General features: G+C 40.7%; 1 protein-coding gene across 2 annotated transcripts; it reads right to left on the bottom strand.

The window, feature by feature from the left end:
* Positions 1-228: 228 nt before the first annotated feature.
* AP1M1 (adaptor related protein complex 1 subunit mu 1) lies at positions 229-25,514 on the bottom strand. Of its 2 annotated transcripts, XM_065578106.1 has the most exons (13): positions 25,382-25,513; positions 24,448-24,572; positions 24,139-24,295; positions 21,074-21,141; positions 17,669-17,799; positions 16,419-16,566; positions 11,538-11,664; positions 10,285-10,427; positions 8,742-8,813; positions 5,324-5,482; positions 4,762-4,887; positions 3,388-3,463; positions 229-2,772 (listed from the first exon to the last, which is right to left on the bottom strand). In XM_065578106.1, the coding sequence occupies exons 3-13, from the start codon at positions 24,257-24,259 to the stop codon at positions 2,750-2,752; spliced, it is 1,194 nt and encodes a 397-aa protein (XP_065434178.1). In that variant the 5' UTR covers positions 24,260-24,295; positions 24,448-24,572; positions 25,382-25,513; the 3' UTR covers positions 229-2,749. The 2 variants fall into 2 exon arrangements, with proteins under 2 accessions (XP_065434178.1, XP_005279111.1); XM_005279054.5 differs by lacking the exon at positions 24,448-24,572 and having other exon boundaries at positions 25,382-25,514.
* Positions 25,515-25,701: the final 187 nt, after the last annotated feature.

The following is a 25,701-nucleotide window of genomic DNA, read 5'->3' on the forward strand; positions in this document are numbered from 1 at the left end:
TTTTAAGAGTCTATGAAACCACACTGATTTGGAAACCTAGGTGAATACATACATATCTTTTCCTGCTCATTTTATAATAGAGAAGTGGTTAACATCTTGTTTTAAAATAATTGTCTACAAGGAGAGCAGCATTACTCAATTCACAGTTGCAGATTGCCAAACTAAAGTTACAGAAGCCAGCCAGGAGATGACAAATTACCAATGCAAAATGAAGACCGCCACTGCAAATTGTAAAGGAACAAATTTTAATATTTAGCCCAAGGAAGAGGACTATAGAAATAGTCTCTAAACAAAGACCAGCACTAAACTAATGTCACAGCTCTTATTTCTGCCTTACATCTATATAGTAGGTAGATACAGAACATTTGGGCCACTGTTGGATTAAATGGGCCTTTTTTGAAGTATCTGATAATGTGAATGACAAACTGTGAAGGTCTTTTTACTGTAATTTGTGCAGTTTGATATTTACACACGTAGTTAATTGACCTGCATACTGCAAATATTTAATGTTGACAGTTCTTATAGTGTGATAGTAATTAAATTGGGCATATTAAATTAATACTTTCAGCATTTATAAAACATGATCCAGGAGTTCAGAATCAATCCTCTTAACTAGAGGTACTTTAATCTACAGGCAGATTCAGACCCTTTTACCTTACAGCGACTGAAGAACGACAGTGGAGTTTAATGCTGCAAGAATGATTTCTTGTTCTTTGCTGCCTATGGCCACTCCAATATAATCGAACTTCAGCAGCTGCAAAGAGCCAGTAAAATACTGTTCTGGTTTGTAAGGTACATGCTTCAACAAGGAAAACCAAAACTATAACACCTGCCACATTTAACAAGCAAATAATTAAAAAGTACTACATAAACAATGTAGGCTGAAGACAACATCTGAGAGGCTATGTAACAGGTTAGCTAAGCACTTTATATTAAACTTGTAAAATGGTCAGTTTGGTCTCAAGATTAGAATTTCAGCCAAAAATGACAGTAGTAAAACCAAAATCTGGTGTAAGAGGATTTAATGTTTTAACATTTTGGTGGATAATAAAATCCTATAACCTTACTCCAGAAAACTACATGCATCCATACTTAATATTCTAAGTATCCAGCTGTGATGTGATTTTCCAGCTGCTTTAATAACAATGCTATTACAATCTTCAGCAGAATTAGTCCTTTCTGAGACAAATCCTCCTAATATCAAAGCTAAATTGTTCAGTGGAATTTTGTGAGTATTTCTAATATAATATTGCATACATATCTACAAGGAACAAACAGGCACAGTGACCTCTCCCCTCTGGGGCATAGCTCAGGCACTTTAGCATGGCAGAATAGGGGTGGTAAACCTTATACCCCAATTATCTGTGCTGCATCAGTTGTCGACAGCAATATTCAGTCTTCAATGTTGTTAAGCTAAAACCTGGCAGGAGCAATAAATTCACATTAAAAATAAAAGTTTTAAGTCCTTTTTAAAGAAAACACTGATATAACCACTGTTTAACATTTTCTGAAATTGGTGCAATTATGCAGTTTGCAGCATCCTCAAAAAAAAAAAAGGTAAAAAAAAATCAAGCTTTAGAACTCGTAAGTGTAACATTTTGAACTGTGATTTACAAGTGGAAGAGACTGTCAAAGAAAGTAGCCTTTCAGGAGAAGCTGAAGAAGATGTAAATAATTCTTGAAAATTGAAGAAAAAAGAATTTACCTAAATCTAACCTGGATGACAGATATGTAATTTCTTATTCTTTTATCTACCAGCCCCTCTAATGACAGCAATCAGTTATCAGGAAGTGCCTGAAGTACTATTAGTTATTACTACTTACAAACATGTTCCATCTGCTGAATGTTGTTTTAAACATTTAAAAGCCAATATGGTTAATCTGAAGTTTAATATTTACAAGTTGAGACCTTTAAATTTTAGATTTTTTGCAATTAGAAATATTAAAGCCAAGCAAGTTTTATGATAGTTGATAGTTTTCTTAATTTGTTTGGACTTCTCAGCTTTGCATTTTAGCTCCATAATTTGAACAAGCATTGACCACGATACTCCAGAGACTATAGGCATTTATTCTTGATGTCTCTTCCCCTTCAAGTTACTATAGTAGTTTATGCACCTATATTTTTTAATCAAATTTATGCTTACAAACACCACCCCCAATATTTCAAGGTTTGACAGATATTAAATGGGCTGAACTTTGTCAATAAAACCAACTTTTATTTTGAACTTAGAACCTAACCTTTCTGGACTCATCACTACCTTTAATCATTCCTTTGCAAGCTAAGAAATAAGCCTCAAAACTGTCAGGTGTTTTCAGTGTGAAATAAAGGCCCAGGGTTATTTACAACTAAGAATGCTTAGCAGCCACTTCAGTTGCACCATGACCTCTCTAGTTTTTAAATAATGCTTCCACTGGTTTTAAAGATGGTATTTACACACTTTTAAAATATGGAACGTTGAAGTATGACTAGCAAGGCAATCCTGGCTTCTCAAAATAACTGCTACTCCTAATATGATCAGCATTTAGCAGAAGTAGTAACATGCTTTAAGAATTAGACATCCATACAACCTGCACTAATAGTCCAAACACTTAGTGTTGAACACAATTAAAAAAAACACTCTCTCTTCCTCAGTTCAAGTTTGCTGATATAATACCCTGGAGACAATGTTCACAGCCTTCACTACCACAAATTTTTCTACAAACAAATTCTAGACCTGAAGATTTGTCATCTGTTCTGGTTGGAAAAAGTACTATTGTGTTCGGAGCTGATAATCTGCAAGAGAAAAATAAATTCAGAAGAGTTAGTTAAATTAGTTCATCTTATTTTATTAATACAAAAAAGTAACAATATCAGAGCAGAAATATTTATGATATACCAATGCCAAATTAAAGCAAAGATTACTCAAATAACAATGAGATCTGTATAAAGGACCATGTTAGAAGAACTCTAGCTGTTTACATGCTCAATAACCAATTAAAGGAAATTTTGCCTCCGAGTTAAACATTCCAGGAATAGGAATTTCTGTTCACCAAACTGGACCTTCCCAAATGCTTAACAGATTCCATGACTGCCAGTCTTTTCTTTGAGGTGTGTATTTTCTTAAAATGTATATGCCAAAGGGGTTGAATGTGTTAGGTGCAAAATACTCAACCCAAGCCTAACTATAAAGTCACAACAGTGGCACTTCCATAATAGCAGGGTAAATGGAGAGAGGAATATATTTATGAATATAATTTGTAGCAATACTGCACATTATTAAAGAATGAGAAGTCTAGTGGAATCATGCAGCTAAATTATCTTGGGAACATACAACAAAGAGAAAAGTGTGTTAATGGGAAAACTACATGGGCAGCTTCAGTGTCTACAATCTATAGCTTTGCTATTTACCTCCATTTTGGGTGATATAGCGAACCCATGGCAAAGCCTGATAGCCACTCTTCTCAATTATCTTTAAGTAGCGGACCTGAAAAGAAAACACATTAAATTACTTTTCGACTTCAGCCTAGCAACATTTATTAGAAGATATGTTTTAGGCAAAAAGCCTTGCCAGTTCAATGTGCAGCAGTGGCCAAAAAAAGACTGAGTAGAATGCTGGGATGTGTTAAAAAATATCATGCCATCATGTAAATAACTGGTAACTCACCTGGAATAATGTGCACAGTTCTGATCACCTCATCTCAAAAAGATATAGCAGAAATAGTAGGTATCCAGAGTCAAGGGGACAAAATTAAAAGAATAGAATGCTTCCATATGAGACATTGAAGAGAGAATATTCAGAGGTGAGACAAAATGATGGGGGATATGAGAGAGGTATACAAAATAACCCTAACCCTAAGGAGTAGCACAAAGTGCTTTTTATACTTTATAAGAGAAAGGGAGATATTAAACTCAACTAAAAAAATCTGTTTGAAATTTGTAAACCGGAAAAATGTTTTTCTATGCAATACATACAAAAGCTAGGTAAGCTTCAGAAAAGATTAAACATGCATAAGGATAATAAAATGCACCCAGTTACATGAGATGGATGTATTTTAAAAATTAATAATATAAATTCTCATGGTTCAGTTCATAAAGGATTTTCTTTCACATTCCCTGAAGCATGTGGGACTAGCCATTATCGGAAACATGGTATTATACTAGATGGTTCATTAGACTGATCTTGCAATACAATTCCAATATTCCTAATATGATTTTTACTGTTTTTACAAAAGAAGACAGAAGTTTTGTACAAAATCTTAGAATTATGATGAACAAGGATACTAAGTCCTCAACTTACACACAGTTTCTGGAGGTTCAAAATATTTAATGCACCAACAGGTCAAATTCTAATCCTATGATTTAACTAAATAAATATTCCCATTTTCAGAAGCTTTTGCTTGCTTTGGGAATAATAAAACCCAAAACTGATCTCTCTCTTTTAGTTGCAGCCTCCTTTAAACATTTTAAATCTATTTTGGCTTAGTGGTAGGAAAATGGAGTACACACCCTTAGTCATGAGAAAGTTAATTGGGACTAGCTTCAAACAACTATTATAATTTTTTTTTAAACTTGGACTGAAAAGATCATTCATATTGTCCAAACAGATTTGTACTTCTATGTAGTTGAATTTAAAATTGACAAGCCACATTCTGTACCATTATAAAACCATAATATAATCACACCATCACCTTTTGGTTCAGTTACACACAAAGAGCATTATCCAGCAGCTAAATGAACAAAACAAATTCCATTCATATAAATTAAAATTTTAGTCTTATTAACCTGTATTCCCGAAGTGGTGAAATATGGAATTTCAAACTTGACACTGATGGGAGGTTTGCCTTCTTTATCTTCAGCTTCAACACTTGGAAGCCCAAAGTGAGCCCGCATCAGATACTCCTTTCCCCCCTATCCAAAGAAGAAGGCAAACAAATCATTCTATCAGAAAATATCCTTTGCCACACAGAAGCACTTTGGTTTTTAAAGGTCTCATACCAGCTCAAAACTATGAAAATGGAGAGTCATGTAGCCCTTTTCTAAAGGTTAAAACTGAGCATTAAGTTACTAATACCTAAACAAGATCTAGAAAAAACAGTAAGATTTCCTGTTTGCTTTTCCAGTTTAAAAATGATAAGGTAAGTACTTGTTGCCTCAAGTGCCAATCCTACAATGAGGGGAGAGGGAAAGCAGATGGTACCACTAGTCCAACAGTACAGTAGAACTGAGCCTAGAACAAATTTTAGTCAAATTCTAGATTCCATAAATAGAAGATTTACTTTTAATAAAAGTCACACTAGCTTACAGTAGCAGCAATAGGGGATACCACTACACCAGTACAGCTTACCGGAAATGATTTAATGGACCAGACGATTTCACTGTTCTCAGGAACCCATTTGACACTGCCCACTGTGGTTTTAAATTTTGGTGAGTCTGCATCATTTGGAACCGGGATGTGAATTTCCACATTGTTGGCAGTTGATCTCCGCTTGAACTGACTCTTTGCCTAGAGAAAGTAAGCAATGGGTTTTTATTTTTCCCACCTCCTAACAAACATCACAATTTGCAGGTTTTAACAAAATCTTATTTGATCAGGTTCAGAGAGCTGGGAACTGTAAAACATCCTGATGACATGCATCCTAGAATACTCAAGGAGCTAATAGAGGAGGTATCTGAGCCTCTAGCTATTATCTTTGGAAAATCATGGGAGACGGGAGAGATTCCAGAAGACTGGAAAAGGGCAAATATAGTGCCCATCTATAAAAAGGGAAATAAAAGCAACCCAGGAAACTACAGACCAGTTAGTTTAACTTCTGTGCCAGGGAAGATAATGGAGCAAGTAATTAAGGAAATCATCTGCAAACACTTGGAAGGTGGTAAGGTGATAGGGAACAGCCAGCATGGATTTGTGAAGAACAAATCATGTCAAACCAATCTGATAGCTTTCTTTGATAGGATAACGAGCCTTGTGGATAAGGGTGAAGCTGTGGATGTGGTATACCTAGACTTTAGTAAGGCATTTGATACAGTCTCGCATGATATTCTTATTGATAAACTAGGCAAATACAATTTAGATGGGGCTACTATAAGGTGGGTGCATAACTGGCTGGATAACCGTACTCAGAGAGTTGTTATTAATGGTTCCCAATCCTGCTGGAAAGGCATAATGAGTGGGGTACTGCAGGGGTCTGTTTTGGGACCAGCACTGTTCAATATCTTCATCAACGACTTAGATATTGGCATAGAAAGTACGCTTATTAAGTTTGCGGATGATACCAAACTGGGAGGGATTGCAACTGCTTTGGAGGACAGGGTCATAATTCAAAATGATCTGGACAAATTGGAGAAATGGTCTGAGTTAAACAGGATGAAGTTTAACAAAGACAAATGCAAAGTGCTCCACTTAGGAAGGAAAAATCAGTTTCACACATACAGAATGGGAAGAGACTGTCTAGGAAGGAGTACGGCAGAAAGGGATCTAGGGGTTATAGTGGACCACAAGCTAAATATGAGTCAACAGTGTGATGCTGTTGCAAAAAAAGCAAACATGATTCTGGGATGTATTAACAGGTGTGTTGTGAGCAAGACACGAGAAGTCATTCTTCCGCTCTATTCTGCTCTGCTTAGGCCTCAGCTGGAGTATTGTGTCCAGTTCTGGGCACCGCATTTTAAAAAAGATGTGGAGAAATTGGAAAGGGTCCAGAGAAGAGCAACAAGAATGATTAAAGGTCTTGAGAACATGACCTATGAAGGAAGGCTGAAAGAATTGGGTTTGTTTAGTTTGGAAAAGAGAAGACTGAGAGGGGACATGATAGCAATTTTCAGGTATTTAAAAGGGTGTCATAAGGAGGAGGGAGAAAACCTGTTCATCTTAGCCTCTAAGGATAGAACAAGAAGCAATGGGTTTAAACTGCAGCAAGGGAGGTCTAGGTTTGACATTAGGAAAAAGTTCCTAACTGTCAGGGTGGTTAAACACTGGAATAAATTGCCTAGGGAGGTTGTGGAATCTCCATCTCTGAAGATATTTAAAAGTAGGTTAGATAAAGGTCTATCAGGGATGGTCTAGACAGTATTTGGTCCTGCCATGCGGGCAGGGGACTGGACTCAATGACCTCTCGAGGTCCCTTCCAGTCCTAGAATCTATGAATCCTTTTCTGTCAGGAGTCTTATGAAAGATCCATGCACAAAAGTGTAATGCAGAGATCAGAACTAGATTAACTGTCAAATGGAAGTATGCAAAAGATGAATAAAATCCATTATGATCCTATTAATACATTTAGCATGTGTATAAGACTTTATATCTTTAAAGTGCTTTTACAAACACTAATGTTAAGACTTCTTTTTTTAAATTAAAAAACTTGCACTACCCTGTTAGTAAGTCATACTGCCTTACAGGCAGAACACATCCTCTGCACTAGCTGAGTAGGTTTTGAATTGAGTAAAAACAGATAAATATTTATGGAAGGAGCTGTGATGTTACACACCATATTCTTCATAGAAATATGGTTATGATATGAATATGGCATAACTAAGATACACTTTATGCAAGATGGCTCATGTAAGATATCATTGGAAAGGTTATGATTTACTGAATGTGATTATCCAATTTGTATGCATGTATCATTTCTGTATCTGAAGTTAGAAATATTGACTATGTAACAATTACAACTGTGTGTGTACTTGGGGAAACGTCCACCAAACAGTAAGCAATCATCCTGAATGAGCCATTTAAGGACAATAGAACTCTGAAGATACTAATCTCCCACCTCCCTGAGGAGTTTTCTGGGATGCTGCATTGACACTACAAGGTCAGGTGATAATGTCACCTGATGCAAAATACCACCTTAGACATTGCTGGCACTTTTCCTCTGTAGGGGGATGGGGATCAAACAAAGGTTTCCTGCTTTAGGTAAATCCTTTTTAAGGCTGCGGAGAGGGTTAATCTAGGCTTTCCTCTCCATTGCCTACCCAAGAAGAAAGACTGAAGGGACAAAGGAACTAAGGGGAAAGGCAGGGGTGAGTCCAGACTGAGATGGGAGTCCAGTCTGTAAGAAGAAATAACTGGAACTCTAAGCTACAAAACTCTACAACTCGCCTAAAATAACATTTAGGGTGAGAAATTACTTCTTGAAACCAGTCTCTTTAAGATCTTAAGCTTAGTATGCATGTTTTGTTTTATTTGCTCAGTAATCTGCTTGGTTCTGTTTGTTATCCCTTATAATCACGTAAAATCTGCCTTTTATAGTTAAAATTTTTTTTGTTCATTATTAAACTCAGTTTGTGCAATTTCTAACTGGGTGGGGCAAGAAGTTGTGCATAGCTCTCAACATTGAGGAGATGGCAAATTTTTATGAGCTTGCGCTGTGCAGATCTTTCTATACAGTGCAAGACAGTATTAATTTGAGTTTATTCCCCAAAGGGGGTGGGCATGTGAGTGCTGGGTGAATCCTCTCACACACAGCTGACTTCAGTCTGTGTCTGCAGCTGGGTGTGGCCCTACCTGTGTGTGTGTGTACTGCAAGAGGTGGAGAGCCTAATTCAGGAAAACAGGGAGAGAGAATCCAGGCTGGTGGAGCAGAAGGGGCTCAGTGAAACCCCAGTACATCAGGTGGCATTCCAGAAGGGGGATCTAACCCATCCAGGAGCAGTTTTCCAGAAATCAAATGTACGATTTAAATAACAAAATGCTTAAAGTAAGATAGTTTACATGGTTCGCCTTGTAGAAAGAGACTGAAATTAAGCGTAGGCATTTTGAGATCTCTGACCTTGATCATATACTCTATGCGGCTGTGGGAATGTTTCTCAATCACAGACTCAATCCAGATGAGTGGTTTTACCTATTGGAGAACAAACAACTATAAGTCTTATTTTGACCTTGTCAGGAAAATGATATATTTCCATACAGAGCAAAAAAAAAAAAAATAAAATAAAATAAAATCAATAAGAGAAGCCCATGGTGCTCTTTAAGACAAGAGTTAGATCAGATTCCAAAGATACTGGGCAGAAAAATATTAAATATGTAATATGCAAAAATAATGATCAGGTGAGACCTGAGCGTTAGTCAAGAAGTCCTTAAAATATTCCATATGTATAGTTTGACAAGTATTTATAGATTAAGAAAAAGTAGATAATTTCAATTACATGAGTATCTAAATCTTAATTTAACCCTAATCTCCGAGAGAAATTAACCCCCAAAGCAGAAAAACATTCTCACTCTAACCCAACAAATTTAATAACTCAGGGCATTTGAGTTATTAAACAATGCTAGCTCTAAAAACAGAGAGAATAACTCTGGACTTAAAGTATTTGTTTAAATTCAGTACTCCAATAATTAAAAAAGTCAGAAGTCCCACAGGCTTTTAAGGTCTTCTGAGTTTGCTGTTTCTTGCCAGAGTTTTGCAGAGTATGGGTCCTCGATATATACAGAGCCATGGCAGATGAATACCGTTCTTGGGTACTTACTGATGAAGTAGGTTTTCCAGTCCCCCCAATCATAGGTATACCCAGCATAAGAGGGCAGGCAGGTCCTTTACAATGTTTTTGCTCCAAATGGGTCAATGCACAAATGTCACTATAGGCTTTAAACCCAATAAAATTCTCTCCTTCTCCTCCTCACTGTATGTTGCCAGCTTCTTCAGGTGGTTGTAGTAAAGAAAGATCTTACTGCCTTGGTCTTTCCCTTTCTATATTAGTTCTTATAATGCGCTCATTACCATTGTATCCAAGCATCTTCCAGTAGCGTGTTAAGTAATGTGACTACACATCAGTCATGTGTCGTTTGCTCTCTCATCCTTCTCTCAGTAGGCAACTCAGTGACTAGACTTAGGGCTTGTCTACACTAGCAATTTACAGCGCTGCAACTTTCTGGCTCAGGGGTGTGAAAAAACACACCCCTGAGCGCAGCAAGTTTCAGCGCTGTAAAGCGCTAGTATAGACAGTGCAGTATAGCCACGCCCCCAGCGCTGGGAACCACGCCCCTCATGGAGGTGGTTTTTTTTTTTTTTAAAAAAGAGTGCTGCACTGCGACCACACAAGGCACATTAGCGTTACCAGTGTAGACCAGCCCTTAGGTAGTAATTGCTTCTCCTTTTCTCAGTGCCGTGAAGTAGTCTATATAGCCTACTTCAGGTAAGCATGGAACTTCACTATTAACAGCTAGCTCGATAATATCTAAAACTCATACTTTTTTAAAGAAACATTAATTTTTCAGTGAAAGTGGAAAGGCCTTTTACACTTTTACCTACAATATAAAATGTTTTCATGCACGAATTCATTTTAGTCTAGATCAAAACACATAGCCAGACTTACATGGGTGTTAAGACGATATGACATGAGTTCAAACTCTCCATCAGGTGGAATGAAAGAAATTGTCCTGTCGTTTTCAAAGCGAGAGAGACGAACACACTGGTGAAACTTTACATCTTCTAGTTCCACCGATTTGCTTTTGCCACCTATCAGGAAAACATACACCCCAATTTGTGTAGCACATGAAAAGCCTACCTCTTAGGCCATCACAGCAATAAAGCAACTGAGCAGTCAGCTGCTCATACTCCCCACATTAATTCTATTCTACTTCTACACTATTTCTAACTTCAGTACAGTAACTTCAGGAATATAGGAATCTTAGTGGAAAGAGCTTGGAAGTAACCCATTGAAGTGGACGTATTCTACTCTTTTTGCTCAGTACAGTCACCGGAAATATGGAATTGGAGTTCTGGTCTTAAGGGAAAGAAAAGCATTACACGTCCCAAAGAATGTAAGGAAGAGGTATTTCCCCCTGATATTTCACAAGTGCACAACCGAGGATGAGGTTGCCACTCATTTACAACCAATGCATCTATCCTGACACCCAGACTGTACTGTATTTTAATTCCTCCTCAACTCCCCTACCACTACCTCCTCTCTTGTTCATATGCTTTGAATACACACCTCCATATACCTCAATCTGCCAATGCCCACATTTAAGACTTTGTAACAAAGATAAAAAATGAGACACACTAAAAAGTATTAATGCAGCAACTTAAGATGTGGGATTAATTCCTTTAGTGTGAATAGCTCCTTCTATAAAATTATTCTTTAAATTACAATTTAATTGTAAATAATTTTCAACAATAAGAGAGGACAACAAATTTGCATGTAATGTAGGTAACTTTGGGGCAAAAACAAGTGATGGTTCCTTAAAATGAGGTTCACCGAGATATGAGCCTGCACGATGGAAATCATCATTGTTTTATAAGTAGCCATTAAGGCTAGAAATGGACGATTTCTTAACTGAACAAAGACCAGGTCTTCAAGGCAAATAGCAAATGAATCTGTTAAGTTCCTGCCCCCGAAAGGAGTGTTTCCCATCTGATAAAACATTAAATGAGTTGCTAACACTAAAATTACTCTTTACTCTTATACAGTGATACAACCTTCCCAACTAGGAAATTAGAAAACCCACCATCCTAGAATAAATCCTGTTATCCGAACAGATGTGCTGCATTGCCTTAAGTGCCCCAAAGACAAAGAAACCAGGGAATATCCCTGTATGGTTTTAGAAAGGTTGTATACATACTCACGTCCTGTATTATCAAAGAGTACTTTATCATTTAAACCGAGGCGAAGCTCTGGCATTCCTGAGAGAAAGACCCTCATTTTAATGGATCCAACTATCTCACTGCGCAATACATTTCCATTGGCACTAACCTAAAGAACAAAGGAAGGTGGAGTCATTCTCCTCAGCTATTGAAACAATCTCTAACTATGTGCAATGATTTTACAATTATCTGTTTTCACAAGAATAGGAACCCAAAATAAATCACATTGAAAACTTAACCATAATCCCAGGAAACACATTTTTTCATTCAAATTCGTATATTTGGACAAAGATCTTGAGTGTTGGCGCAGAATATATATTGCGCTGAGGATGACATGTAGAGTTTTGTTTGCTAACAAAAAAAATAGGTAATAAGATTATTGTTGTTAGGATACATCTTGAATAGGGCTGTTAAGCTATTAAAAAAATTAATCGCGATTAATCGCACTGTAAAACAATAATAGAATACCATTTATTTAAATATTTTTGGATGTATTCTACATTTTCAAATATATTGATTTCAATTACAACGCAAAATACGAAGTGTACACTGCTCACTTTATATTTATTTTTGATTACAAGTATTTGCACTGTAAAAAAGAAAAGAAATAGTATTTTTCAATTCATATAATACAAGTACTGTAGGGCAACCTCTTTATCATGAAAGTTGAACTTAAAAAATGTAGAATTATGTACAAAAAACTGCATTCAAAAATAAAACAATGTAAAATTTTAAAGCCTGCAAGTCCACTCAGTCCTCCTTCTTGTTCAGCTAATCGCTCAGACAAACAAGTTTGTTTACATTTGCAGGAGATAATGTTCCCATTTCTTGTTTACAATGTCACCTGAAAGTGAGAACAGGCATTCTCGTGGCACTGTTGTAGCTGGCGTTGCAAGATATTTACATGCCAGATGCGCTAAAGATTCATATGTCCCTTCATGTTTGAAACACCATTCCAGGGGACTTGCGTCCATGCTGATGATGGGTTCTGCTAAATAACAATCCAAAGCAGTGCGGACCGATGCATGGTCATTTGCATTATCTGAGTCAGATGCCAGCAGCAGAAGGCGGATTTTCTCTTTTTTGATGGTTTGGGTTCTGTAGTTTCCGCATCAGAGTGTTGCTCTTTTAAGACTTCTGAAGGCAAGCGCCACACCTCATCCCTCTCAGATTTTGGAAGGCACTTCAGATTCTTAAACCTTGGGTTGAGTGCTGTAGCTATCTTTAGAAATTTCACATTGGTACCTTTCTTTGCGTTTTGTCAAATCTGCAGTGAAAGTGCTCTTAAAATTAACAACATGTGCTGGGTCATCATCCGAGACTGCTGTAACATGAAATATATGGCAGAATGCAGGTAAAACAGAGCTGGGACATACAACTCTCCCCCAAGGAGTTCAGTCACAAATTTAATTAACACTTTTTTTTTTTTTTAAATGAGCATCATCAGCATGGAAGCATGTCATCTGGAATGGTGGCTGAAGCATGAAGGGGCATTCAAATGTTTAGCATATCTGGCATGTAAATACCTTGCAATGCTGGCTACAAAAGTGCCATGCAAATGCCTGTTCTCACTTTCTGGTGATATTGTAAAGAAGAAGAGGGCAGCATTATCTCCTGTAAATGTAAACAAACTTGTTTGTCTGAGCGATTAGCTGAACAAGAAGTAGGACTGAGTGGACTTGTAGGCTCTGAAGTTTTACATTGTTTTGTTTTTGAGTGCAGTTATGTAACAAAACAAATCTACATTTGTAAATTGCACTTTCACAACAAAGAGATTGCACTACAGTAATTGTATGAGATGAACTGAAAAATACTATTTCTTTTGTTTGTCATTTTTACAGTGCAAATATTTATAATAAAAAAATATACCTTTGATTTCAATTACTGTACAGCACAGAATACAATATATATGAAAATGTAGAAAAACATCCAAATATTTAATAAATTTCAATTGCTATTCTATTGTTTAACAGTGTGATTAAGACTGCGATTAATTTTTTTGCGTTGCTCACATGAGTTAACTGCGATTAATCAACAGCCCTAATTTTGAAATTACAGCATTTAAGTTCATCAACCTTACAAGGAAGGCACCAATTGAGAAATTGTTTCTTTAAGTACTGGCTGGATCTATGAAGGTAGGTGTGGTAGATCTAGTAACCACTTCAAAACACAACAAGAAATCTGTTATCTTCAGCCAGGCCCTCAGATACCACAGAATATCTAAAGAGAGAGTCCGGGATATACACCTTAACACACTCAAAACTGCATTCACCAAACAAGGACACTCCATCAGAGAAATAGATCACATCATGGAACTGGCCTCCCAAATACCATGAGAGAATTTGCTTCAATACAGAAGTAAAACCCCCTTTGACTCCACAGCCCAAGTTGTCACCTACCATTCTACTGGAAGCCATATGGGGTATCATGAAACAATACAACCCATACTCGATGGGGACTCCATCCTGAAACAGGCTGTTCTTGAACTCCCACTTCTGGCCTTCAGACAACACTAGGGTGACCATATTTCCCCATGCTGAATATGGGACACTTCGTAAAATTACTAGTGTTCAAGCAAGTTCAACAGCAATCAATCAGAACTATGCAGTTCAAATGTTCAAACTAACATCAAGTTGACTGAGCCTTTGTTAAAAATAAATATTGCGTAGTTGGATTATTTTTATTTAGTGTTCACACGGGGAGAGTTCCTACACACACACTCCCATACACCTCTCTCACATGGGGCAGGTGACTGATCAACTAACCCTCCCTACTCGGCGCTCTCTGCCCCCCATGCCTGGCTGAGCCTCCAGGACGGACCCGCCTCTCCTGGTACCTGGCGCCGCGTCTTCTCGAGGTAAGACGTGATGTCTGTGTGTGTAAAACGCAGGATCGCATGCCCCCCGTCCCCAGATTTCTGCCAGGGTTCACACCAGAATGTGGCTAGCAGCAGCCTTTCGGCACTGTGCAGAAAGGAAGGGACGGGAGCGGCTTCCAGCCACAGAGGAGGAGGGATGACCTGGCCCATGTCTTTGAGAAGCTCATCTCTTTCCTCCCCTCCCACCCCGCCCGCTCCCCTATGGCTGGAAGCAGCTTGTCCCTTCCTGCCCTCACAGTGTCGAAAGACAGCTAACACCTCCAGGCTTCTGCTGGCCATCGACATAACCCAGCTGCCTCCTGTTCCCCAGCTACAGCATGGGCAGGAAGGGGTTAAGCCCTCCGGAGGCATTGTGCACCAGGGCCCAGAGAACCTGACTGCAGGGGCTTCAGCAAACCGGGCCAGAGAGGTGGCTCAGCAGGGGAGGGTGCCTAGGGGATGGAGTAGCCCTGGGCTCCCTGGGGGAAGATATAGTGGGGAGAAGGAAATTATGAAGAGGTTGCTAAGCCCCTGCCCGGGAACAGGCTCGAAATCGCTCTCTCCTCCCCCGCTGCTACTCCAGAGCTTAGCTGAGGGGTGGAAAGGCTGCCCCATGCCAGCGCTGTGGGGGCTTTGGCACATGTAGGACTTGGTTCCTTCTGGCTAGTGCCCTGGGCTGGAGGGTCTTGCACTTTCCTGGGGCACCAACCCAGCCAGAGGCAATGGGGGAAGGAAGGAGCCTGCTGGCCAGGCTGTTGGTGAACTGAATGCTCCGACCAGGGGCTGGTTCTCTGCACAGCGCTGGGAGCGGGACATGTCCTGCGGGGGAGGGAGAAATATGGAGGAGAGGGGGAGGGGAGAGAGGGTGAAGGGGCAAAGCAGGGAAAGGACAGCGAGAGCTGATTGGGGGGGGGGGGGGGGGAGAAGAGGAAGAGACAGAAAAACAGAAAATACGGACAATTTGTCCGTTTTTAAGAAAAAGTCAGGACACTTGCAGGAGGGCTTAACTATGGAACTGTCCCTTTAAAAAAAGGAATGTCAGATCACTTTAAACAACCCCCTAACCTCTCCAAGATCATTGTCAGAGGCAAGCTCCCCACAGACCAGGACACACCTACTCAAAGTGGCACCAGACCCTGCCAGAACAACAGGTGCAAAACCTGTGGATCATTGTAGCAGTGGAGATATAGCAACACCCCTTACAATACACCTTTCAAGATCCATGGATCCTACACATGCCTAGAACCATATGTGGTATGTCTCATCCAGTGGACTAAATGTTTCCAACAACTAACTGGGTGAACCAGACAATCACTATGCTCTCAAATAAACTCCCACAGTAAAATGATAAAAAACAAAAACACCCTATCTCTTGTGGGTGTACACTTTTCACAAAGCGATCACTCTATATCTAACTTATCAGTGCTCACCCTCAAAGGAAACATGCACAACACTTTCAAAAGACAAGCTGTGACACTCAGAGTACCTTTCCCAGAACTGAAAAAACTCTTATGTAGCTCAAAAGCTTGTCTCTCTCACCAACAGAAGTTGGTCCAATAAAAGATATTACCTCAACCCCCCTTGTCACTCTAATATCATGGGACCATCAGAGCTACAACACTACTGCATATATCCTTGGGAATCATTCCATTAGAGTAGCATAGAGTTTGTTTTATTCAGAGTGTGAGGATTAGGCAGGAATACAAGGAGTCCTTTTGTTTTTCAAGTTTAGCATGGAAAAGAAGCTCCCTGACGGCTGAAAAAAATCTATTAAGCAGCATAATATAAATGCAGGTACACGAGTATTATTTATAATAGCTTAAGTTACTACCATTATCAATCACTCAATCTGGTGACATGTAAATTATTTCAAATGTAATACTATAATTTGATAGACTAATTAAGACTATTCATACACTGACTTCTGCTTTCATTTTGTGTTTGCATATTTACAGATTATTACAACTCTCACTAAAAAAGAAAGATAAAGTAAAATATAAACCCACCAAGAGGTTAACAGATTCTATAACGTCCAGAAACACTTCATTTTTCCTATACTTTATCCCTTCTGACCTCCAGGAAACAGCATTGGTAACAGTGGCAGGTGGGCGTGGAGCTCCAGTTTCCAGTTTGTGGCCTTCTTGAGTGATATACCTTCAGAACCACAAGTTTTTTAAAAATATGAAAGTTACGTTCTGTAAGCTTAGCAATTTGTTTAGTGTCACAAATATTATTATGTCAGCAGAAAACAAAGGAAGTCTGATAATATTTTCTAGGATTTAATTTGAATTAACTAATCTTTTCATGCCAGGTCAAGTCAGATCATGTGTTTATGTACCTGATAGGAAACTGTATCAGTCCATCAACAAAGATAGGAAAAGGTTAACAGATTTTTGACAGAAGTGTCCTATTGATTTTTTTTTTCAGGATGATAAAAGAAAGGAAAACCTACAAATTGACCCCACATTGTAATAACTTTAGTAAAACCTTAAGTCATACAAGTTAACATCTTTATGCTCAAATATTCCCAAGGCATCTATCACCTGGTATTTAAGAAGAAAAAAAAAAGGGGGATAGAGAATAAGATAGAGAATATATTATTGCCCTTATATAAATCAATGGTACGCCCTCATCGCGAATACTGCGTACAGATGTGGTCTCCTCATCTCAAAAAAGATATACCGGCACTAGAAAAGGTTCAGAAAAGGGGCAACTAAAATGATTAAGGGTTTGGAATGGGTCCCATATGAGGAGAGATTAAAGAGGCTAGGACTTTTCAGTTTGGAAAAGAGGAGACTAAGGGGGGATATGATAGAGGTATATAAAATCATGAGTGGTGTGGAGAAAGTGAATAAGGAAAAGTTATTTACTTGTTCCCATAATATAAGAACTAGGGGCCACCAAATGAAATTAATAGGCAGCAGGTTTAAAACAAATAAAGAAGTTCTTCTTCACACAGCACACAGTCAACTTGTGGAACTCCTTGCCTGAGGAGGTTGTGAAGGCTAGGACTATAACAGGGTTTAAAAGAGAACTAGATAAATCCATAGAGGTTAAGTCCATTAATGGCTATTAGCCAGGATGGATAAGGAATGGTGTCCTTAGCCTCTGTTTGTCAGAGGGTGGAGATGGATGGCAGGAGAGAGATCACTTGATCATTACCTGTTAGGTTCACTCCCGCTGGGGCACCTGGCATTGGCCACTGTTGATAGATATGATACTGGGCTTATGTAAGAGCCAGTACACTGATACTTACTCTTGTAAAATTTTACTATCAGTGGTTTGAGGATAGCCAAAATCCATGAGCTCATCAAGCAATTCATAAATTATAACAAAGTTATCTCGAATGCTCTCTTCTTCCAACTCCTTGAAATATTCTGAAAATACCTGAAATGTTAAGGTTAGAAAACACTGAAGTCTCAAATTAAAGTAAGTTTAGTTCACATTACTTCCAAGCCTCCATTTCTGAAAATACAAAAAAAAAATAAGAATTTTGGTGAGCTATAGTAGAGAATTAAAGTATTTTGTTGAACTTTAAAATCCAAGTTTCCTGACTTTCAAGTGTTTCATTTTTTTCAAACTATAAATTAGAACGAATTTCTTTATTTTACAACTATAATTGGCCAAGCTCGCAAAGGCTTTATACTCCATTCAATGTCATTTCTGTATGTAACAATAACTTTTGACCACCACATCCAATCAATTTCAAAATTTCAGGGAATGTTCTCGGTACCAATGGTCAGAACCCAAAAAAGGGAAAATGGGGGACAAATACAGCCCCATCAGCTCTTTAGCACCTCTGAACTATAGACAATTGCAAAGAATTCATTGATGGCACCATCAACACCTTCACACACAAAGGTACTCCTACTCATCTCTGCTTATACTCCCAGTAGAGAGACAAGGTGAGTGAGATTTTTTTTATGGGACCAACTATGGATGTAAATATTGTTTAAAAAGTTAACTGTTTAAACGATTCAAGTTCAACTATTTAAACGGGGGCCACTGGGGCCACTCTGGCTGGGCGGCACAGGGCTGCTGGGGCCGCTCTGGCCGGAGGGTTAACCGTTAAGGTGGGTTAACCAGTAAGACTAATGCTTATCGGTTAACCAGTAAACATTTTACATCCCTAGGACCAACTTCTGTTGGTAAGAAGAGCTTTGTTTAAGCTTGAAAGCGTCTCTCTCACCACAGTAATTTGTCCAATAAAAGATACTACCTCACCCACCTGGTCTTTCTAATATCCTGGGACCAGCGCAGCTACAAAACTGTATACTCCCAGTAGCTTAACATGTTGAATGGCTTCTCTCTCTCCTTCTCACAAAAAAAAAAAATACTGGCATGAGAAAGGAGAATGGGAGGCATGAGGGGAATGGGGAGACTGCACACAGCCATTGGAATGTGAAGAGAGAATGGGGGGACCCTGGTATGGGGAGGAGGGAATGTGGTACACAGAACCCTCAGTATGGGGGGAGGAGATTGAGGGACCCTGCCTGGTATGAAGACAGGGAAGGATAAAGGCAGGCTTACAAAGCCCTTGGATGGGGGGGAGGTGGTAATGAGTGTTCACACAGAGCCCCTTGCTATGGGGGAAAAAGGGGGATCCTACTATGGGGAAGGGAGCATAGAACACCTGCAATGGAGGAAAATGAGGGATGTTAAAATGCATGGAGGGAGGAATGAGGCACACAGAACACCTGGTGTGTGTGTGTACGGGGGAGGGGAGGGAGATTGGAGCATCCTGGTATGGGGGAGAAGGAGGAATATGGGTGCACAGAGCCCCTGGCATGGGGGGGGGGGGGGGAAATGGGTCACAAAGAGCCCAGGCCATAGAGGGGAATGGGGGTGTGCACAGAGCTGATGGTATGGGGGGAACCCTGGTATGAGAGGAAAGAAAAGGGGGGCACATGGAGACCCTGGCAGAGAAGAGACTGGCTGGAATTGCAGGGAGCCCCTGAAAAAAGAGGGGGATGGGAGGGTGACACCGAGAGATCTTGTGAGGGGAATGGAGGATTGCAAGGAGCCCCTGGTGTATGCAATATACTCAAGCTACAAAAGCTATGAAGTGTGTGACACGCGCACACACACACACACACACACACACCCTTCCCCAGTACTATTTTAACATTTTTGTGTGTGGGGATATAACAGTTATTGAAATAAACACTGGGCTTAGCCTCAAAACCTATGCACTGGAAATCTAAACCAACTCAGTCTCAGCTTCTCTTCTTTCAAGCAGTTCCTTACATTTATGCATATCTGTAATCTTTGGCTAAAACACATTGCTCCAGCTCAGAGTGGACTGGGCCCCAAATGCCTATTTTTAAAACCTGCCCACCAAACAGAAGTGCTTTCCTCCAATGTCCATTTAATAGCCACCTCCTTCCCCCAGCCCTTTTTTTTTTTTAAACTAGCTGGAGCTTTATACACATGCTACTAACAAAAACGCATGAACACAGCCAGTATTTTATATGGCAAATTAGGGTTGTGGCCATTGAAAATCAAAACAAACTACAGTGTACGTGGAATATGCCTGCCTATAAATATTCCATCCAGGAAGCATATCTGTCACCCTGGTTAAGGGGAAAAAAAACATTAACCACAGAGGTTGTAATGTACCACACAGCATCCATTAAGCACCTCCAAGCTCTGCCTTATCCTAGAAAAGTAATCCCTTCCAGCAGTCACATACTAAGAACATCACTAAAGAAAAAAAACAAAAACAAAAACAGTTTTCTTCCCAAATATATGCTTCGGAGCAGTGACTCGCAACCTTTCCAGACTACTATACCCCATTCAGGAGTCATATTTGTCTTGCATACCCCCAAATTTCACCTAACTTAAAAACTACTTGCTTACAAAATCAGACATAAAAATAAAAAAAAATGTACAGAACACTATTACTGAAAAATGGCTCTCTCATTTTTACCATATAATTATATACAGACGTTGCTAGTGCTTTTTCATGTAGCTTGTTGTAAAATAAGGCAAATATCTAGATGAATTGATGTAATTCCTAGAAGAGCTCTGCATACCCCCAAGGGTACACATACCCCTGGTTGAAAACCAGTGCTTTGGAGAATACCTTGCTGAAAAGCGATCTTCCTTGCCTGTCAACCTGAGCACAACACCCAGATCTTTGAATCTCTCCACTGGCATTTATCTGCATGCTGCACTGAGCTTAAAATTCTCATCCCCAATCTCATGGCCTTACACACAGCTACCTACAGACAACATTTCAGACATTGTTTTGTCTGCTGAACTTTGGCTCCCTACACTCTAGAATACAAGGCCTGTTTGTTTCTTTTTTCTTTTCCTGACTCTTAACTGCAGTATAGGCTCCCTAGTCCAGCTCATCAAGTCACCATATTACTCAAATACCTCCTAAAAATTGATTCTTCCACAATGCCCACAAAGCACACAAAAATTCAGTGAAGTTGCCTCTCCTTTGACTTTCACATTTTATCTCTTTCTCTTATATTGTAAGATTCTGTCAGTATCTTTGTCCTGTACAACACAAAATAAATATTAGTGGCTAACACAGAAAGATCTTAACATAACCACCATATAAACTAGATATGCCATTTCTGCACAGCACTATAAAATTAAAAGATTTGTTGAGTTATCTGAACAAAGATTACTTGACCAATTTCATACTCACCTGAACCACCTTGTAAAGAAACGAAAACACCAGAGACACACAAGCATTCTTCTTAGAAGTAGCAACAACTGAAAAAGTATGTTCAGGAACCGGTGTTTAAAGTTACCATTTTAAAAAATATGTATCATTAAATACATTTTCAAAACCCTTTTACTATGTTATTACAGCTGGCCCAAACATTAAGGAAGCAGCAATAACATTCCTCTTTCCTGAGTCGTTCGATACTGAGAATCCTTGGCTTTGTTTTGTCATTTCTGATTGTTTAACTATTGGGAGGTGTGATGTTATTGACAAACTGTGACCATATAGATCATTGTTGCAGCCAGGGTCCTATGGTTGCACCAGGTCTTGTAAAGAGGAAGCCAAGTGGGTGTCTATGGGAAGGCTGTAGTTTGCTGGTTATAATCATGCTGTCTGTATGTGTGTATCATTTTTGTATTCGAAGTTATGAATATTGCCTATGTACTTTTTTGATTCTAAGTAGCCTCAGTGAAGCATTCTTGAGAAAGGACTATTCTCAGTAATTGCCAAATAAACACTTAACTGACAATGGACTTTGGAAGATGCCAATCCATATCTGACCTTTCCTGGGAACATTCAAACTAACATGTAAACAATGGCGTCGGCCTGCAAAAAGCTGAATTGTTCATGGACATGACTTGCCCAGGTGACTGCAAACTCCATCTTGTTGAGGGGATTTTACACAGGAGAACAAATGGGTTTCCAGCCACAAAGGGGTTTCTACCCATAAGGCCCTGGAAACCTCTCCATTTTATCTTCAGCTGGCTCAAGAGATAGCCTCTCCACCCCAAAAGATGCCTGAAAGAAACTGGAACAAACGACAGTAACTACGGGGGTGAGAGTGATTGCTGGACCCAGACTAGGAAGGAGTCTAGTCTGTCAAAAAAATAATAATATGAAGATATCCTATCTCCTAGAACTGGAAGGGACCTCAAAAGGATATTGAGTCCAGGCCCCTGCCTTCACTAGCAGGACCAAGTACTGATTTTGCCCCAGATCCTTAAGTGGCCCCCTCAAGGGCTGAACTCACAACCCTGGGTTTAGCAGGCCAATGCTCAAACCACTGAGCTATCCCTCCCCCCAAGAAACTTATTGGAACATCTCTGAGGGTGAGATTTACCTCCATTTAGTTTCCTATTGTCTTAGGTTTAGACTTGCATGATTTGTTTATTTTAGTTGGTAATTTACTTTGTTCTGTCTGTTATGACTTGGAACCACTTAAATCCTACTTTTTATATTAAATAAAATCACTTTTTACTTATTAATTAACCCAGAGCAAATAATTAATTTTGGGGGAGCAAACAGCTGTGCATCTCTCTCTATCAGTGTTATAGAAGGCGAACAATTTATGAGTTTATACAGAGTAAAACGGATTTATTTGGGGTTTGCATCCCATTGGGAACTGGGTATCTGGGTGCTAGAGACAGGAGCACTTCTTAAGCGGTTTTCAGTTAAGCCTGCAGCTTTGGGGGAATGTAGTTCAGACCTGGGTCTGTGTTTGCAGCAGGCTAGCGTGTCTGGCTCAACAAGACAGTGTACTGAAGTTCCAAGCTGCCAGGGAAAACGGGCTCAGAGGTAGTCTCAGCATATCAGGTGGCAGCCCCAAGGGGGTCTCTGTGACCGAACCTGTCACAGCAGGTAAAGACCAAAAATAAAGATTCAGGAAATGCTTATATTAAATTGGCACTTAAACACTCTCGTACAAATTATTAGCACAGGGTCTGACATGAAAAGAATAACACCTTTTTTATGTATATACATTTTTTTTGCATCTTTGTAAATCTCAATCAGTAAAATCATTCTTGTGAGCTTATGTTACTTATTCCCTTATGTTTTCATGTCACTTCCATTCTAGGGATGTAAAAGTTCAACCGGTTAACTGATAAGCTTGATGCTTATCAGTTTCTGTTAACAATTAAACTCTGCCAGGGTCCTGGTGGCTGGCCCCACGCCCGGATGCTGGCCATGGGGCCGGCTGCGGGGGGCCCCCCACCTAAAACATGGGGGTGCTGCACCGCTAGTTTCCCGGTTAAACGTTTAACCGTCTAACCAATAGAATTGTAATCGGTTACACGGTTACTGTTTTTACATGTTATTTACATCCCTATTTCATTCAAGCCCAAATTGTGAAAATCCACCAACGTGCTCATCAGTTTCACTATATTAATAGGTTTACACTTTAAAGCAATGGTCACCAACCGGTCGATCCTAGAGGATCTCCTGGTCGATTGCGCTCTCCGGTGGTGTAGTGGGGCTGCCGCTAAGGCAGGCTCCCTGCCTGCCCCAACCCCATGCTGCTCCTGGAAGTGGCCAGTGCAGCCCCATGGGCAAGGGTCTCCCTCTCCATGCTGCTCCTGCCTGCAAGCACCACCCCCACAGCTCCGACTGGCTGGGAACTGAGACCTGTGGCCAACAGGAGTTGCAGGGGCAGTGCTTGCAGAGAGGGGCAGTGCACAGAACCATGTGTCCTTGCCCCCGGTGCATGGGGGTGCGCTGGCCCCTTCCGGGAGCGGCATGGGGCCAGGGTAGGCAGGGAGCCTGCCTTAACGCCAGCCACCAACCAGAAGCTGCTGGAGGTAAGGGCTGCTCAGCGGGAGGCTGCACACCAACCCCCAGCCCTGAGTCCCCTCCCGGACCTAGCACCCCATATCCGCTCCTGCACCCCAAGTGCCAGCCCGAGCCTCCTCCCAGAGCCAGCACCCTATACCCTCTCCTGCACCCCAACACACTGCTCCAGCCTGGAGCCCCCTCCTGCACCCAAACTCCCTCCCAGAGCCCGCACCCCCTCCTTCCCCCCCCAATCCCCTGCCCCAGGGTGAGCCCAGAGCCCCCTCCCACACTAGAATCCCCTCAGCTCCAGCCCAGAGTCCGCACCCCCTCATGAACCCCAACCCCCTACCCCAGCCCAGTGAAAGTGAGTGAAGGGGGGGAGAGCAAGCGACCGGGAAGGGGGGGGGGGGAGGGGAGTAGATCCTGGGTTTCCCTTACATTCAAAAAGTGATTTGGGGCATAAAAAGGTTGGAGACCGCTGCTTTAAAGGATACGATATAAATTATTGTGTTTAATCCACATAAAACGAACTCCTCCATGAGCTAGAATGGGAGAAAGCATTCCCTCTTCTTCCTTTTCCATAAGAATTGGCATGAAATGCTCCACCTCAGACATATCCACATCTCCACGGTAATTCCGGCAGATGAGGACCTGCAATATACATACAAAGAAATCTGAATAGGTTTTAAAAACAAATGCTGACGTTACCATCTGAAAACAACACGTATGATCCTTGGGAAGTACTTTTAAGTTACATTAAAAGATACAAGACAAATTTCAACATAAAGTAAAATTTTACTTACATTTTAACAGTTCAGTACTTTACACTTATGCAGTGGCATCCCAAACTGCTTAACTAACTCAATTCCAAACTGTACATGGGACTCTTTCATTCACAACTCAAATACAGCTTTTAGAATGACAGCAGCTGTTAAATAGCACATACCAACATCAGAGACAGAAAATATATTGCTTACAGAACAAAATCACAGAAGGAATTTGGATATGCAGAATGTAATTACCCCAAAATGGAATATGGTCAAGAAACCAGAGTTAGCATGCTAATAACATTTGTTAAAGTATCTTGGTATCTTTTAATTGCCATAAGCAGTTAATATCTTAATTTCACTTACCCCAAAATCAGACCCTTCAGCAGCTGAGTGCCCCTTAAATTGCATGAGCTTTCATTCACTAAAAACTAGGAGAAAAGGGTCCAGAAGGGGAAAATGGAGGAGGAAGAGAGCGCTCTACTAAAAATCAGCATTTCCTGCAACATTGCAGCTGGACGGTCACTGGTCATCCATCCAAGCACCGACAAGGTTTAGCCCAAATAAAGCTTCTAGTTTAACCCAAGGCAGCATTATCGGCACGATGTAACCACAACCTGAGGCCCCACGGCAGGCTAGAGGAAATTGGGGGAGGGTGGAATCCCCATCCTAGGGCCCCAGGACAGACAGGGGGGCACCCAGAGCAAGCTAGAGAGGGAATATTACCCTAGGACAGCTCTGAGGTGAGGAAATAGGGGAAGGCTGGGGAGAGATTAGAGAGATCCCCTCCCGCTCCAGAACCGTTCGGCCCCCTCTACTCCCATGTTTCCTCAGACTATGAGGAAGCTGAGCCCATTCCCAGACCGGGGCCGCTCCATAGGCTCAGGCCGAGCTCCAGGAGAGCCACCCGCCTCTCTCAGGAGGGGTTCCCCACAGTTTAGCCCAAGGCCCCGTCCCTCCAACTCCTCACCTTGCCCTTCAGGTCCAGCACGTATACGGCACTGGCAGACATCGCGCCCCCAGGTGCTCGGCGCCTTCCGGCCCAGCGCCCCCAGAACCCGCCCCAGATCTCACTTCCGGCCGGAAACTCAGCCGCGGCTGCTTCCGCTCTCAAACCCCCCACCGCCGGCTGAGAAAGCTGCCAAGCTCGGGTCCGGCTCGCAGTCACTGCCTGGGCGGAAGGATATGGCGAAACGGAGGCACGTCAGCGAAATGACAGGGCTGTGAAGCGACCTATAGAGAGGGCGGAGGCACTTGTCTGAGCCCTTCTAGTGGAAACAGGCCGAGCAG

The sequence above is a fragment of the Chrysemys picta genome, chromosome 25, assembly GCF_011386835.1.
Source record: "Chrysemys picta bellii isolate R12L10 chromosome 25, ASM1138683v2, whole genome shotgun sequence".
Taxonomy (NCBI): domain Eukaryota; kingdom Metazoa; phylum Chordata; order Testudines; family Emydidae; genus Chrysemys; species Chrysemys picta.

Coding starts and splice junctions, on each gene's coding strand:
- AP1M1 (XM_005279054.5), bottom strand. CDS start 25,423: ATGTCTGCCAGTGCCGTATACGTGCTGGACCTGAAGGGCAAG. Junction 24,296..25,381: donor TGCTGGACCTGAAGGGCAAG/GTGAGGAGTTGG, acceptor TGTATATTGCAG/GTCCTCATCTGCCGGAATTA. Junction 3,464..4,761: donor TCACCACTTCGGGAATACAG/GTTAATAAGACT, acceptor TTTTCTTTTCAG/GTCCGCTACTTAAAGATAAT.